Genomic DNA, 17,103 nt, shown 5'->3' with positions numbered 1-17,103 from the left:
CTGCCTTTTACAAGCGCTCACATTTCTTTTTTTATATCAAGTTCTGTATAGAGGGCGGGAATCCAGTTCCACATTGTGGGGGCAGCTGTACTAGTCTGTGTACTTATTTGGTTTATTACTTATTAGCACCCTCTTGATATTTTTATTTTTTTAGGATACAGGACACTTGGGCCCGGTAATAGTTAAATCCCCTGGATCCTGTTAGACACAGCCCTGGTAATATATTAATTTCAATGAATCATTATTTGTATGATATCATCCTAATGATTTACTGAATATTTGCAGAACATATCAAGTTGAGATAATTCATTTTTGGAACTATATTTCCCATTATGACAACATAGAAAATATTTCATCATAAACTTCCCCACCTTTTTCATTGCCCCTTAAGATCACTACTGTTAATAAAACACGAGCAGCCTGCAGAGGGTGCTGTCATCTATATCAGGGCATGTCCAATACACTTGCTGTGTAAATAAATAGCATTTGTGAGGAGTATGTTCTCTGTAATCAGGGTGATTTGTTTGCATAATAAATGTAAAACACAACTTACTGCACCCAGTTAAGAAAACCACAATGTTCTAAAGCAAACAGTAATATGTACTGAGTTATTTAACTTAGGAACTAAATTGACAGTTATGGAGGAGTGTATTATATAACACTGGAATCATACTGGAAATAAAGAGGGACAGATAAAAGTTATCCTTCCTGGACAAAGTATTCACCTACCAGCTGGAAGAAGCCAACACGTATGCTGTCATTGGCTTTACTGGCTTGAGACCTTCAAAGAAAAATGTTTTGGTATTAATGGTTTATTTAAAAACATTCATGAACAGTACATAGAATGTTCAAGTGGCTTTGCTGTGACAGTGTCTAGGGGGCACGCTGCTGAAAGCTGTGCTATTCCCTGCTGTAGTGGCTGTACTGATACTCCGGACTCAAAAGTGGCTGTGCTGTGACTGTGTATAGTGGTACGCTGCTGAAAGCTGCACTATACCATACCTCCCAATTCAGCGGGACAGTACCATTTTCCAGGGACTGTTCCTCTGTCCCACACACAGCCGGCAGTGTCCAGTGGGGAGGGGGAGGGGAGGGTTGGGCGGAGCGCACACAGCGCTGCTCTGCATGGCAGAGAAGCAGGAAATGAGGACAATTGATGCTGTGCGCATGCGTACGGCATCTATTCACAGTGCTGGGGGGAGCCTGAGGGCAGTCCAGCATCTCAGAGTGTGCTGTGTACACCCCCAGAGTGACGCGAACGGGCAGTTCCGCGAGGATCCAGCCTTTTTCACGATGTTCCCCCTCTTTTGTCGACACTCCCCCCCCCCCTTTTCCAGGAGTCCCTAAACCCACTTCTGCAAAGTTGGGAGGTAGGCTATATTCTGCTGTAGTGGCTGTACTGAGATTCTGGACTCACAAGTGGCTGTGCTGTATAAAGTGATTGCACGCTGCTGTATGCTGCGCTGTACTTTGCTGTAAGTTGCACTGGTGCGCTGTTGATGTGCCTTGTTCACGTGTATCTATCCTGTGATCTATGTAATATGAACTGAGCTGCAAGTTTACAAGTAGAGAGAAAAAATAAATAAATATATATAAATATATATATATATATATATATATATATATATATTGTACTGGTTGGTGTGCTTTGTTGATGTGGATCTATAAGCCCTGTAACTCCATGCAGTTAGAACCAAGCTGCGAGCTCAAAAAAAAGTAAAAAATATATAGATCTATTGTTTGCACTATTCTGTGCACTATTTTCCCCAGTATGCTGAAGCAATGTTTCATAGATGTGCTATAAACTGCCGTGTATTTGTGTCGCTGCTCTGTCGCTTAGTAACCCATCCAGCTCGCTGCAGCCTTTGGCCAATATTGGTGAAAACAATATTGTGAGCTTTGAGGTGGTCAAAATTGACTGGAAATTACTGGAAATTAATGTAATTCAGGTGAATAAAACTCTAAGAACAAAAAAAGGCCTAAATTATGTGATTTTAGCTTTTTTTTGTCCTTTTTTGGAAAAGAAAAAAAAAGCAAATCCAACTCCAAAACCAGTCACGGCAGTTTGGCAAATCCAAAGCCGAACGACGAATCAGATCCAAATCCAGTAAAAAATTTCCGGGGCACTAATATTTGCAGTACAGAGCTGTAGATACTAGAAAGTCAAATCGGGCATAAATCAGGGGCACAAGATTTGCCAGTCAGCAGTGTATTATTTCTAAGATGCCAAAAGCTGTCTACAGCACCATGCCAACAATATAGATATACTGTAGATAGATTTAACTAAAAAGGGCTCTATTCAGCGCGTTAGTTTTCACAGTACAAAATGTGGGAACAAGCATTTACGCATTTTAGCATAAACCCCGCTATTCAGCAAAGGGTTAACAAAGATGATAATGCAATTTATTTTAGACTCTTTTGGGTGGCTGGATCTGGGCATACTGTACACTTGCTGCCCGTCACACTGCAGGGGGAAGCACTTGATATCAGCATACCGGCGCCGGGTTCCTGACAACTGTTCTCCCTCTTGGGGTGTCCACGACACCCCTGGAGGGAAAATAAATATTGTGCACCACCGTGCCCGCAGCGTGGCGAGCGCAGCAAGCCCGCAAGGGGCTCTCCCCACTGCCGGCATTCCGGTGGTCGGGATCCCAGTGCCGGCATATCATAGTAGAAGTCACTGCAGCAAAGGAGACTATTCGCATTGTTAAGTAAGTGCATGGCTGAGCATATAGAAGCAATAAAATGTTTTGTTTCCTTACTTCTGAAAACAGAGCTGCCTAGAACTTCGCAGGAACAGTGTGTTACTGCAACTGCTGTCCCCGCAAAGTTTATCACTGAATAGTTGTGATAAATTTGAGAGAAAAAATAAGCATCAATATTGCCAGATAATATTCAGGACAACATTGACAGTAATGCTGAATACTGCCCTAAATGTGTGGGCTTCATACCTTTGTGATGTATGGCCCAAAAGTATTAAGCCTTAAAAAGTGATAAAGTGGAGACGGATAAAGGTGGAATTCAATTGTTTGAAAAGTCGGTTGGGTGTCTGTTTTTTCCTGTCTATTAGATAGGAAAAAACAGACTCCCAACTGATACCCCTTTCAGACATGCTCCAAATTCCCGGGATTTTGCACATGAACGCGCATCAACCCGGGAATTTGGTATGTCTGAAAGGCACCGACCCGGGAATGTGATCCGGGTCGCCAACCCTGCAATTGACCTGGGTTTTTCCCGGGACTCAAGTCCCGGGAAGACAACCCGGCTTAGGTCTGAAAGGTGCAACCCGGGAATTTACTCCTAGGTCGCACCTGATTGGCGGGGCTGGCTGGAGGGGGCCGGAGTTCAGAGGGGGCGTGCACCAGCTGCTCAGTCCGTGCTGCTGTGAGCAGCTGAAGCAGCCAGCGCAGCCACAAAACAGAGAGGCGGCCTGTTGGAGTGAGTGAGAGTGAGTGAGTAAATATATATATATATATATATAAATTTGGCATGTGTGTGTATATTACATGTATGTGTGTGTTTGAGTGTGACATATGTGTGTGAGACGTGTGTGTAAATGTACGAGTGTGACGTCTGTGTGTGTGTGTTTAAGACATGTCACATTAGAGTAGCCTGGGCTGACCTGGCTGACAGGGCAGACCAGGCTTATGTCTGAAAGGGGTCGACCCGGGAATTTCCCAGGTCTCAGGTTTAGTGTGAAAGGGGTCCCAGCAAAAACACGGGATTTTTCAGAGGTGAAAATCCCGGGTCTGAAGCAGGGAAATTCCCGGGTCCTATGTCTGAAAGGGGTATGACTTTTCAATCAATTGAATATCCCCCAATGAGTGATAAAATACCAGCCAATCAGCTTCCTAACTGCAATGTCACAGTCTGTGTTTGAAAAATGACAGTTAGGAGCTGGTTGGCTGGTCATTTATCTCTCTTTATCCGTCTCCACTTTATCGCTTGATAAGGCTTAATACATTTGTTTCAGTTGGCTCATAGTGAAACGAAAGGCTAAAATCTAATGGATACTAGCTCAGGCAATAAAAAAATCCCCCAATCTCAATTTTAATCTAAACAGAGATAATCAAGATATTAACTTACGTGTCTTTATTTGATGATGCATTGCCATTTTCATACTTGTCTCTGTTCAGAAAAAAAAGTAAATATTGTAAAATGATAATTAATTGTTTTGCAATTCAAATTGCATTATGCTCGTCCACTAATTACTAACGATCCAGTTACCTACCATGTATGTACCATGGACCGTGACGTTAAAAGCTATATACTGTATGATAGATGGGTCTATTATAGTCGTTTATTAATATGTATTAGACGCATTTCATTCAACATAGAAAGTAAATTAAGATAAATACTTACTCTGTATTCTTCAAATTATCTGAAAAGAAAAAAGTAGAATTAAATACAGTATGTCCGTAAAGTTTCTTGTCATTCTATATAATGTGATTGATGACCACTTACTGCTATGTTAGGATTAGCTACACAGTATGATACTTCTGGATGGTCTCTGCATTGGTGTGTATATACAGTTACAGAATATGGCTATTGCCCTAGGCTACTGGCTATTTTATACTCAAAAAAGAAATGTAAAAAATGCTAAAAAAATAAAGAAAACAAAATATTTCTCATGATTTTATAGTTTTCACTTAATATAAGACATAAATGCAAGGGGTGGTCTTCAGTTTGCCGGCTGTCGGGGTCCCGGCGCACAGTATATCGGCACCGGAAACCCGACAGCCAGCATACCAACACCGTTTCTCCCTCTTGGGGGTCCACGAATCCCCTGGAGGGAGAATAGATATGCGAGCCACTGTATCCTCAGCGTGGTGAGCGCAGCGAGCCCGCAAGGGGCACATTTGCGCTCGCCACGCTGTCGGTATGCTGGCTGTCGGGATTCCGGTGCCGGTATGCTGTGTGCCAGGACGCCGACAGCCGGCATACCATACTACACCCAAATGGAAGCAGTAGTATTACTTATACAGCCAATGTAATGTCAAATATTAAATAATGAATGAGTGCTTGTCGTTCAACATGTTCATTGCGCTGTTTGCATTTTACCCTTTATTGAAAGGGATGCATGTCTGTATCAATGGATAGAGAGCTGATAACGGCATGGGTGTGGTATGTTTAGTTCACATTCACTATTTCAACATGTTCATAATGTTGGCGTTGGTTGTCTTTACATTCAGACCAAAAAGGGTGTGTGGCTTCATGGGTAGGGGCATGGCCTAATGGAAGCCCTGTTTGTGTCACTATGGGACGAATCCCTGTGGGAAGCCTCCCCGGTTACATCACTCTGGGGGCATGCTCAGTGTCCCCAGAGATGCCGGGCTGCCCCTCAGGGACACTTTAAGTGAGGGGGAGACCTGTGTGCAGCCTCCTCGGTTCAGGTCCCCTCCTCTCTGCTGGCTGTGCAGAGAGTCTGAGCACTAGATGGATCAGACTCTACTGCACATGCGCAGATCTCCGGGAAAATGGCCACTGCAGCACCCGGCTCCTGTCACTGCGGAGGAGCCGACATTGTGGTGTCATCCCCTGAAAGAGTGACGCCCAGGTGCAGCCCGCACCCCCTTGTGACATCTCTGTCTTATCGGTAACCCTAATGCTAACCTTAGCGGCAACCTTAGCACTAACATTTCTGATGTCAACATTTTGCAGGTGTCAACATTAATTATGTTGACATTCTAACTAGAGATGAGCGGGTTCGGTTTCTCTGAATCCGAACCCGCCAGAACTTCATGTTTTTTTTCACGGGTCCGAGCGACTCGGAACTTCCCGCCTTGCTCGGTTAACCCGAGCGCGCCCGAACGTCATCATGACGCTGTCGGATTCTCGCGAGGCTCGGATTCTATCGCGAGACTCGGATTCTATATAAGGAGCCGCGCGTCGCCGCCATTTTCACACGTGCATTGAGATTGATAGGGAGAGGACGTGGCTGGCGTCCTCTCCATTTAGATTATAAGAGACTGAGAGAGATTTACTGGAGCTGACTAGGAGGAGTACTGTTACTGTAGAAGTGTAGAGACTGAGTGGAGAGAGTTTACTAGTGAGGACAGTGCAGTTTACTTTATAATCCGTTCTCTGCCTGAAAAAAGCGATACACAGCACACAGTGACTCAGTCACATACCATATCTGTGTGCACTGCTCAGGCTCAGGCCAGTGTGCTGCATCATCTATTATCTATATATAATATTATATATATCTGTCTGACTGCTCAGCTCACACAGCTTATAATTGTGGGGGAGACTGGGGAGCACTACTGCAGTGCCAGTTATAGGTTATAGCAGGAGCCAGGAGTACATAATATATTATATAGTGAGTGACCACCAGACACACAGTGCAGTTTATTTAATATATCCGTTCTCTGCCTGAAAAAAGCGATACACACAGTGACTCAGTCAGTCACATACCATATCTGTGTGCACTGCTCAGGCTCAGGCCAGTGTGCTGCATCATCTATATATATTATATATCTGTCTGACTGCTCAGCTCACACAGCTTATAATTGTGGGGGAGACTGGGGAGCACTACTGCAGTGCCAGTTATAGGTTATAGCAGGAGCCAGGAGTACATAATATTATATTAAAATTAAACAGTGCACACTTTTGCTGCAGGAGTGCCACTGCCAGTGTGACTAGTGACCAGTGACCTGACCACCAGTATATATAATATTAGTAGTATACTATCTCTTTATCAACCAGTCTATATTAGCAGCAGACACAGTACAGTGCGGTAGTTCACGGCTGTGGCTACCTCTGTGTCGGCACTCGGCAGCCCGTCCATAATTGTATATACCACCTAACCGTGGTTTTTTTTTCTTTCTTTATACATACATACTAGTTACGAGTATACTATCTCTTTATCAACCAGTCTATATATTAGCAGCAGACACAGTACAGTGCGGTAGTTCACGGCTGTGGCTACCTCTGTGTCGGCACTCGGCAGCCCGTCCATAATTGTATATACCACCTAACCGTGGTGTTTTTTTTCTTTCTTTATACATACATACTAGTTACGAGTATACTATCTCTTTATCAACCAGTCTATATTAGCAGCAGACACAGTACAGTGCGGTAGTTCACGGCTGTGGCTACCTCTGTGTCGGCACTCGGCAGCCCGTCCATAATTGTATATACCACCTAACCGTGTTTTTTTTTTCTTTCTTTATACATACATACTAGTTACGAGTATACTATCTCTTTATCAACCAGTCTATATATTAGCAGCAGACACAGTACAGTGCGGTAGTTCACGGCTGTGGCTACCTCTGTGTCGGCACTCGGCAGCCCGTCCATAATTGTATATACCACCTAACCGTGGTTTTTTTTTCTTTCTTTATACATACATACTAGTTACGAGTATACTATCTCTTTATCAACCAGTCTATATTAGCAGCAGACACAGTACAGTGCGGTAGTTCACGGCTGTGTCTACCTCTGTGTCGGCACTCGGCAGCCCGTCCATAATTGTATATACCACCTAACCGTGGTTTTTTTTTCTTTCTTTATACATACATACTAGTTACGAGTATACTATCTCTTTATCAACCAGTCTATATATTAGCAGCAGACACAGTACAGTGCGGTAGTTCACGGCTGTGGCTACCTCTGTGTCGGCACTCGGCAGCCCGTCCATAATTGTATATACCACCTAACCGTGGTTTTTTTTTCTTTCTTTATACATACATACTAGTTACGAGTATACTATCTCTTTATCAACCAGTCTATATATTAGCAGCAGACACAGTACAGTGCGGTAGTTCACGGCTGTGGCTACCTCTGTGTCGGCACTCGGCAGCCCGTCCATAATTGTATATACCACCTAACCGTGGTTTTTTTTTCTTTCTTTATACATACATACTAGTTACGAGTATACTATCTCTTTATCAACCAGTCTATATATTAGCAGCAGACACAGTACAGTGCGGTAGTTCACGGCTGTAGCTACCTCTGTGTCGGCACTCGGCAGCCCGTCCATAATTGTATATACCACCTAACCGTGGTTTTTTTTTCTTTCTTTATACATACATACTAGTTACGAGTATACTATCTCTTTATCAACCAGTCTATATATTAGCAGCAGACACAGTACAGTGCGGTAGTTCACGGCTGTGGCTACCTCTGTGTCGGCACTCGGCAGCCCGTCCATAATTGTATATACCACCTAACCGTGGTTTTTTTTTCTTTCTTTATACATACATACTAGTTACGAGTATACTATCTCTTTATCAACCAGTCTATATATTAGCAGCAGACACAGTACAGTGCGGTAGTTCACGGCTGTGGCTACCTCTGTGTCGGCACTCGGCAGCCCGTCCATAATTGTATACTAGTATCCAATCCATCCATCTCCATTGTTTACCTGAGGTGCCTTTTAGTTGTGCCTATTAAAATATGGAGAACAAAAATGTTGAGGTTCCAAAATTAGGGAAAGATCAAGATCCACTTCCACCTCGTGCTGAAGCTGCTGCCACTAGTCATGGCCGAGACGATGAAATGCCAGCAACGTCGTCTGCCAAGGCCGATGCCCAATGTCATAGTACAGAGCATGTCAAATCCAAAACACCAAATATCAGTAAAAAAAGGACTCCAAAACCTAAAATAAAATTGTCGGAGGAGAAGCGTAAACTTGCCAATATGCCATTTACCACACGGAGTGGCAAGGAACGGCTGAGGCCCTGGCCTATGTTCATGGCTAGTGGTTCAGCTTCACATGAGGATGGAAGCACTCAGCCTCTCGCTAGAAAAATGAAAAGACTCAAGCTGGCAAAAGCAGCACAGCAAAGAACTGTGCGTTCTTCGAAATCCCAAATCCACAAGGAGAGTCCAATTGTGTCGGTTGCGATGCCTGACCTTCCCAACACTGGACGTGAAGAGCATGCGCCTTCCACCATTTGCACGCCCCCTGCAAGTGCTGGAAGGAGCACCCGCAGTCCAGTTCCTGATAGTCAGATTGAAGATGTCAGTGTTGAAGTACACCAGGATGAGGAGGATATGGGTGTTGCTGGCGCTGGGGAGGAAATTGACCAGGAGGATTCTGATGGTGAGGTGGTTTGTTTAAGTCAGGCACCCGGGGAGACACCTGTTGTCCGTGGGAGGAATATGGCCGTTGACATGCCAGGTGAAAATACCAAAAAAATCAGCTCTTCGGTGTGGAGGTATTTCACCAGAAATGCGGACAACAGGTGTCAAGCCGTGTGTTCCCTTTGTCAAGCTGTAATAAGTAGGGGTAAGGACGTTAACCACCTCGGAACATCCTCCCTTATACGTCACCTGCAGCGCATTCATAATAAGTCAGTGACAAGTTCAAAAACTTTGGGTGACAGCGGAAGCAGTCCACTGACCAGTAAATCCCTTCCTCTTGTAACCAAGCTCACGCAAACCACCCCACCAACTCCCTCAGTGTCAATTTCCTCCTTCCCCAGGAATGCCAATAGTCCTGCAGGCCATGTCACTGGCAATTCTGACGAGTCCTCTCCTGCCTGGGATTCCTCCGATGCATCCTTGCGTGTAACGCCTACTGCTGCTGGCGCTGCTGTTGTTGCCGCTGGGAGTCGATGGTCATCCCAGAGGGGAAGTCGTAAGCCCACTTGTACTACTTCCAGTAAGCAATTGACTGTTCAACAGTCCTTTGCGAGGAAGATGAAATATCACAGCAGTCATCCTACTGCAAAGCGGATAACTGAGTCCTTGACAACTATGTTGGTGTTAGACGTGCGTCCGGTATCCGCCGTTAGTTCACAGGGAACTAGACAATTTATTGAGGCAGTGTGCCCCCGTTACCAAATACCATCTAGGTTCCACTTCTCTAGGCAGGCGATACCGAGAATGTACACGGACGTCAGAAAAAGACTCACCAGTGTCCTAAAAAATGCAGTTGTACCCAATGTCCACTTAACCACGGACATGTGGACAAGTGGAGCAGGGCAGGGTCAGGACTATATGACTGTGACAGCCCACTGGGTAGATGTATGGACTCCCGCCGCAAGAACAGCAGCGGCGGCACCAGTAGCAGCATCTCGCAAACGCCAACTCTTTCCTAGGCAGGCTACGCTTTGTATCACCGCTTTCCAGAATACGCACACAGCTGAAAACCTCTTACGGCAACTGAGGAAGATCATCGCGGAATGGCTTACCCCAATTGGACTCTCCTGTGGATTTGTGGCATCGGACAACGCCAGCAATATTGTGTGTGCATTAAATATGGGCAAATTCCAGCACGTCCCATGTTTTGCACATACCTTGAATTTGGTGGTGCAGAATTTTTTAAAAAACGACAGGGGCGTGCAAGAGATGCTGTCGGTGGCCAGAAAAATTGCGGGACACTTTCGGCGTACAGGCACCACGTACAGAAGACTGGAGCACCACCAAAAACTACTGAACCTGCCCTGCCATCATCTGAAGCAAGAAGTGGTAACGAGGTGGAATTCAACCCTCTATATGCTTCAGAGGTTGGAGGAGCAGCAAAAGGCCATTCAAGCCTATACAATTGAGCACGATATAGGAGGTGGAATGCACCTGTCTCAAGTGCAGTGGAGAATGATTTCAACGTTGTGCAAGGTTCTGATGCCCTTTGAACTTGCCACACGTGAAGTCAGTTCAGACACTGCCAGCCTGAGTCAGGTCATTCCCCTCATCAGGCTTTTGCAGAAGAAGCTGGAGGCATTGAAGAAGGAGCTAAAAGGGAGCGATTCCGCTAGGCATGTGGGACTTGTGGATGCAGCCCTTAATTCGCTTAACAAGGATTCACGGGTGGTCAATCTGTTGAAATCAGAGCACTAATTTTGGCCACCGTGCTCGATCCTAGATTTAAAGCCTACCTTGGATCTCTCTTTCCGGCAGACACAGGTCTGCTGGGGTTGAAAGACCTGCTGGTGACAAAATTGTCAAGTCAAGCGGAACGCGACCTGTCAACATCTCCTCCTTCACATTCTCCCGCAACTGGGGGTGCGAGGAAAAGGCTCAGAATTCCGAGCCCACCCGCTGGCGGTGATGCAGGGCAGTCTGGAGCGACTGCTGATGCTGACATCTGGTCCGGACTGAAGGACCTGACAACGATTACGGACATGTCGTCTACTGTCACTGCATATGATTCTCTCAACATTGATAGAATGGTGGAGGATTATATGAGTGACCGCATCCAAGTAGGCACGTCACACAGTCCGTACTTATACTGGCAGGAAAAAGAGGCAATTTGGAGGCCCTTGCACAAACTGGCTTTATTCTACCTAAGTTGCCCTCCCACAAGTGTGTACTCCGAAAGAGTGTTTAGTGCCGCCGCTCACCTTGTCAGCAATCGGCGTACGAGGTTACATCCAGAAAATGTGGAGAAGATGATGTTCATTAAAATGAATTATAATCAATTCCTCCGCGGAGACATTGACCAGCAGCAATTGCCTCCACAAAGTACACAGGGAGCTGAGATGGTGGATTCCAGTGGGGACGAATTGATAATCTGTGAGGAGGGGGATGTACACGGTGATATATCGGAGGGTGAAGATGAGGTGGACATCTTGCCTCTGTAGAGCCAGTTTGTGCAAGGAGAGATTAATTGCTTCTTTTTTGGGGGGGGTCCAAACCAACCCGTCATATCAGTCACAGTCGTGTGGCAGACCCTGTCACTGAAATGATGGGTTGGTTAAAGTGTGCATGTCCTGTTTTGTTTATACAACATAAGGGTGGGTGGGAGGGCCCAAGGGACAATTCCATCTTGCACCTCTTTTTTCTTTTCTTTTTCTTTGCATCATGTGCTGATTGGGGAGGGTTTTTTGGAAGGGACATCCTGCGTGACACTGCAGTGCCACTCCTAGATGGGCCCGGTGTTTGTGTCGGCCACTAGGGTCGCTAATCTTACTCACACAGCTACCTCATTGCGCCTCTTTTTTTCTTTGCGTCATGTGCTGTTTGGGGAGGGTTTTTTGGAAGGGACATCCTGCGTGACACTGCAGTGCCACTCCTAGATGGGCCCGGTGTTTGTGTCGGCCACTAGGGTCGCTAATCTTACTCACACAGCTACCTCATTGCGCCTCTTTTTTTCTTTGCGTCATGTGCTGTTTGGGGAGGGTTTTTTGGAAGGGCCATCCTGCGTGACACTGCAGTGCCACTCCTAGATGGGCCCGGTGTTTGTGTCGGCCACTAGGGTCGCTAATCTTACTCACACAGCTACCTCATTGCGCCTCTTTTTTTCTTTGCGTCATGTGCTGTTTGGGGAGGGTTTTTTGGAAGGGACATCCTGCGTGACACTGCAGTGCCACTCCTAGATGGGCCCGGTGTTTGTGTCGGCCACTAGGGTCGCTTATCTTACTCACACAGCGACCTCGGTGCAAATTTTAGGACTAAAAATAATATTGTGAGGTGTGTATTCAGAATAGACTGAAAATGAGTGTAAATTATGGTTTTTGAGGTTAATAATACTTTGGGATCAAAATGACCCCCAAATTCTATGATTTAAGCTGTTTTTTAGTGTTTTTTGAAAAAAACACCCGAATCCAAAACACACCCGAATCCGACAAAAAAAATTCGGTGAGGTTTTGCCAAAACGCGTTCGAACCCAAAACACGGCCGCGGAACCGAACCCAAAACCAAAACACAAAACCCGAAAAATTTCAGGCGCTCATCTCTAATTCTAACCATGATGATATCATTAATGTTGACCTTCTGCTGTGTTGTTGACATTTTAAATGGAGATGTTCTGACTGTGTACCTACTGTATAGCATGACTGCACCCGAATGTACAATAAGTTCCAAAGAAACATGCGGTATCTATATATCCAGTAGCGGCTCTTGCCATGGGCAAGCAGGACTTTTGCCCGGGGCGCCGCAGCTATGAGGGCGCTGCCGCACTGTCTGTTCCGCCGCCTGGCACCTGCTTACACAGCGCTGGAGCCTGAGCGCCATGTTAATGAATGTGAGCTCAGCGCACTCAGCGCTAACCCTGCCTCCCACTTTCCCCATAAGCACGCACTGAGCATGCGGGGCGGCAGCACAGCATCAGGACAGACGGCGTCGGCAGCGGCACTGACACAGGCCAGGCTTTGGACAAGTGGCAGCTCCCAAAGTTGTGGTGACAATTCGGACAGGCAAACAGAAACAGAATGCTCAGAGCCTCTGACCGGAAGTGCTGAGGATACTATGTACATGATGTACTATAGCACTGCAGGTAAGCAGCCCACTCTGTGTGTTCTCCCACAGCTCCCTGACCCAGTGTTCACCAGGCAGGCCAGCCCTAGCAGAAGGTTTTTAGAAGTGCAGATGTTCCCTATTTTCTTGTAGAAGTTGCTAGATAAGTAGAATCTGGTTGCTATGGGCAACATCTCCACTTCTAAAAATGTGCACTTTAGTAAATATATCCCCCAGAATGTTGTAACATAGAACCACATTTTTCACATCTTTTAGTATAACAGAAGCCTTCACAATTACTGTTGATTTCTGCAGGCTTTTAAAACATGACAGGTTTTCCGTTTTTTTTTTTTCAGATTGTTGTAGTTTTTGCAGCAGGATAGGGTTTTGGAATCAACAGGTGAACTTTGGGTGTACTACTGTGTAGTAATGGGACTGATGGACACTAATGTGCGGTGTAATGTGAATTGGTACTATTCTGTGGCCACACCTCTTCCTCATTAAGTTTATGCCCCTGCTTTCATGCACTGTCCCTGTTTTGAATGGGGAGGGGTGCGCTCACCGGGGGAAGGGGCGCCGGGAGCTCCAAAAGAAAAGTTCGCACTGGGAGCCACAAGGTCTAGAACTGGCCCTGTATATATCACTGGCTATAATTGGACAACTGTGGCATCCATACATCATTACTTATCCTGTATAATCCAATACTGCAACAAAACCCCCATAACACTCTACTGGTGCCACAAAGTGTAGACTGGCATAGTAAAGGGTAGACAGAGAAAACAGTAACAGGGCGTCAGAACATAAGTACAATACACAACGGCATGCCAGAGCATAAGTACATGCATTTCACACCACAGAATGGGTAGGACCAGGGGCATAGCCAGATCTTTGTGGGCCCCATACCAACTTTTTGAAGGTACCAATGTCCCAATGCACTTCTCTGCAGCACTTCTCTGCAGCACAATGCACTTCTCTGCAGCACTTGTTAATTGTATGTCTCATATTAGTACCCTAGATTTCTGAGCCAACATGGTACCTAAGTTAATGTTATGCCCCATTGTAGTATCCTAGTTTATTTTATGAAGCATAGTAATGCCCTAGTTCAAGTTATATCACATTGTAGTGCTAAAGTACACATTATGCAACATAGTACCCAAATTCACATTACTATATACAGTGTCCTCCAGTTCATATTATGTCACTTTATAGTGCCCCCAGTTCATATTATGAAACATTATAATATGCTCCAGTTAATTTTATGCCACATTACAATGAGCAGGTTAAGGGGGCATACCTAGATATATTGTAGGCCCCTAGGCAAAAGTTTTTAATGTATATAATACACATTAACTTATAGGTTATTACCATCGGATCCTACGCCTGTATTTAAGTCGGAATTATCGTTTTGTTTGCAACAAGCAGTGGATAATGGTGTTATTTCAAGTAAACTTAGGGATGCTTTGCTCCCGGTTATTCCAGTAGTTCCATTACTGTATACTATCCCGAAGATCCATAAATCTTTAATTGACCCACCGGGTAGACCTATAATTGTGGCTTGCGGGGGATTGTTCCAACCAATTTCGGTTTATTGTGATAGTTTATTACAGCCTTGTATTTGTGACCATGATCGTTATTTGCTGGATACGACTACATTATTATATAAATTACAGGCGTTTCCTCTATTAGATCGTGATATTTGTATGTTTGCCATTGACGTTATTAATTTATACACCATTATTCCACATGAAATGGGTTTATCTGCAGTAAGAAGATTTCTTGACGGTCATCCATTATATTCTGGTCCCGACATTAATTTTGTTGTGGAATTACTGCAGTTAATTCTTACTAAAAATTATTTCTTATATAACAACAAGTTTTATTTACAGCTGATTGGTTGTGCTATGGGGGCGGCGGTAGCCCCCTCATATGCAAATATTTTTATGTTTCAGGTGGAAGAAATTGTGTTTTTTTCTGATCCATTGATTGCAGGTCGTATAATCTTTTTTTGTCATTACATAGACATCTTACTGCTTTTTTGGGAGGGTCCTAGCTCTATATTGATAGACCACATTGAGCATCATAATGCTAGTGACTCCCCTGTTAAGTTTACGTTTACTTCCAGTAATAGTGAAGTCCATTTTCTGGATGTCGCTATTTCCCTTACTAATGGAGTGATAGGTACCAATGTATATTCTAAACCAGTGGTCTCCAACCTTTATTGGGGTGGGAGCTACTTTCAGGAAAAAAAAACCTCTGGAAGAGCTACCCCCTCCCCCAATGCACGCCCATTCCTGTGAAAGTGGGTGTGGGCTCACAAAGTAGGTGCGGTCTCACAAAAGTGGGTGTGGCCTTGCAACAGTAATGACGACCCTCGTATAGTGCCAGATACACAAATAATGCCCCCCAGCAGTGTCAGATACACAAATAATGCCTCCCAGCAGTGCCAGATACACAAATAATGTCCCCACCTGCAGTGCCAGATACACAAATAATGTCCCCTCCTGCAGTGCCAGATACACAAATAATGTCCCTTCCTGTAGTGCCAGATACACAAATAATGCCCCCCCCCCCCCACTGCAGTGCCAGATACACAAATAATGCCCCCCCTGCAGTGCCAAATACACAAATAATGTCCCCTCCTACAGTGCCAGATACACAAATAATGCCCCCCCCCCCCTGCAGTGCCAGATACAAGTAGTACTCACCAGATACAGTAGTACTGCCCCCGCAGCTGCCATTTCGCTTATGTGTGTCTGGGGATGAGATGAGGAGAGCTGGAACTAGCACAGTGCGTGATGTGTCTTGAAGCTCAGTCTCCTACTCCGACCGGCGCTGCCACTGACGTCTCCTGCCACGGCCATTTGAAATATGGTGCGGACCGCCAGCCAATTAGGAGCCGGCACGCGTGCTATGATTGGCTGATGGACGGCACCATATTAATATGCATCCAGCGCCGCCGCCACATCGAGCTACTGAAAAAGCAGTGCCGAGCTACCCAGCGCTCGCGAGCGACGGGTTGGCGACTGCTGTTCTAAACCAGTATAGTCAGCCCTATCATTGATAAAGTATCTAAAAAATTTTGGCCCATAGAACAAACAGATGCTGATCTGAGTTTGTCTAAGACACGTCTTCTAATACTGATGCTAATGTTCATGTGGGTAAAATGGGTTGTATCCGTTGCTCATGTGTTACATGCAGTACCGGTGCAAGGTTTCTCGGCACCCTAGGCAAAACTTCTGCCCACTGCCCTTCCCCCTACCCGCCCTTCAGGTGAAAGGCATGCTGCTGTTCTCCCCCATCTCCAGTCTGTTTCATGGCTGCTCTCTTCTCCCCATCTCCCCAGTCTGTGTGGTTTCCTGCTGCTCTCACTCCCCCGCCCCCCACCCCCCACTCTTTTAAATGTCTTCTGTTCTATCCTCTCCACCATCTGTGTGCCTGCTGCTCATCTCCATCCCCAATCCCCCCCATCCCCAGGCTGCTGCTTTTCCCTCTTTCCTTATCAAATGCAGCCATCTTACCTGCAGGCTGTGATGCCGAGTTGGGACTGAGTAGTCTGTGAAAGAGCCTGGAATGAAGAGCAGCGCCGCATGTCACCCCCAGCCAGGACTCCGGGAGCTGTCAAAGTTACTGCCTGTGCCGGGTGGAGGTGGAGCTGGAGGCTGCAATACAGGCGCTTGGCAGTCGCGGCTACTGTATTTACGGGTGGTCTTCAGTTTGCCAGCTGTCGGGATCCCGGCGCCAGAATCCTGACACCCGGCATACCGACACCCTTTCTCCCTCTTGGGGGACCACAAACCCCCCCCCCCCCCGGAGGGAGAATAGATAGTGTTGCGCACATAGCGCACCACCGTGCCTACAAGGCGCTCATTTGTGCTCACCCAGCTGTCGGTATGCCGGTGGTCGGGATTCCAGCACTGGTATGCTGGCCGCCAGGAGCCCGGCCACCGGCATACCATACTACACCCGTAGATACGAGTGCCT

General features: G+C 45.9%; 2 protein-coding genes across 2 annotated transcripts in view; one reads left to right on the top strand and one right to left on the bottom strand.

Annotated features, from left to right (window-relative positions):
* Positions 1-17,103, bottom strand: part of LOC134944743 (bile salt export pump-like) — a 177,023-nt gene that overhangs the window by 136,743 nt on the left and 23,177 nt on the right. The window contains exons 3-5 of the mRNA XM_063933575.1: positions 4,363-4,381; positions 4,087-4,128; positions 730-781 (exon numbers count right to left, since the gene is read on the bottom strand). Of these exons, the coding sequence (XP_063789645.1) occupies positions 730-781; positions 4,087-4,128; positions 4,363-4,381 (113 nt within the window). The remainder of the gene's footprint in view (positions 1-729; positions 782-4,086; positions 4,129-4,362; positions 4,382-17,103) is intronic.
* The window catches only part of LOC134944745 (uncharacterized protein DDB_G0284459-like), a 164,770-nt gene that overhangs the window by 127,525 nt on the left and 20,142 nt on the right, over positions 1-17,103 (top strand). The window lies entirely within an intron of this gene.

This window comes from Pseudophryne corroboree, chromosome 7, assembly GCF_028390025.1.
Source record: "Pseudophryne corroboree isolate aPseCor3 chromosome 7, aPseCor3.hap2, whole genome shotgun sequence".
Taxonomy (NCBI): domain Eukaryota; kingdom Metazoa; phylum Chordata; class Amphibia; order Anura; family Myobatrachidae; genus Pseudophryne; species Pseudophryne corroboree.
The sequence above is the reverse complement of the archived record's forward strand: the minus strand, read 5'-3'. Positions and strand labels throughout refer to the sequence as shown.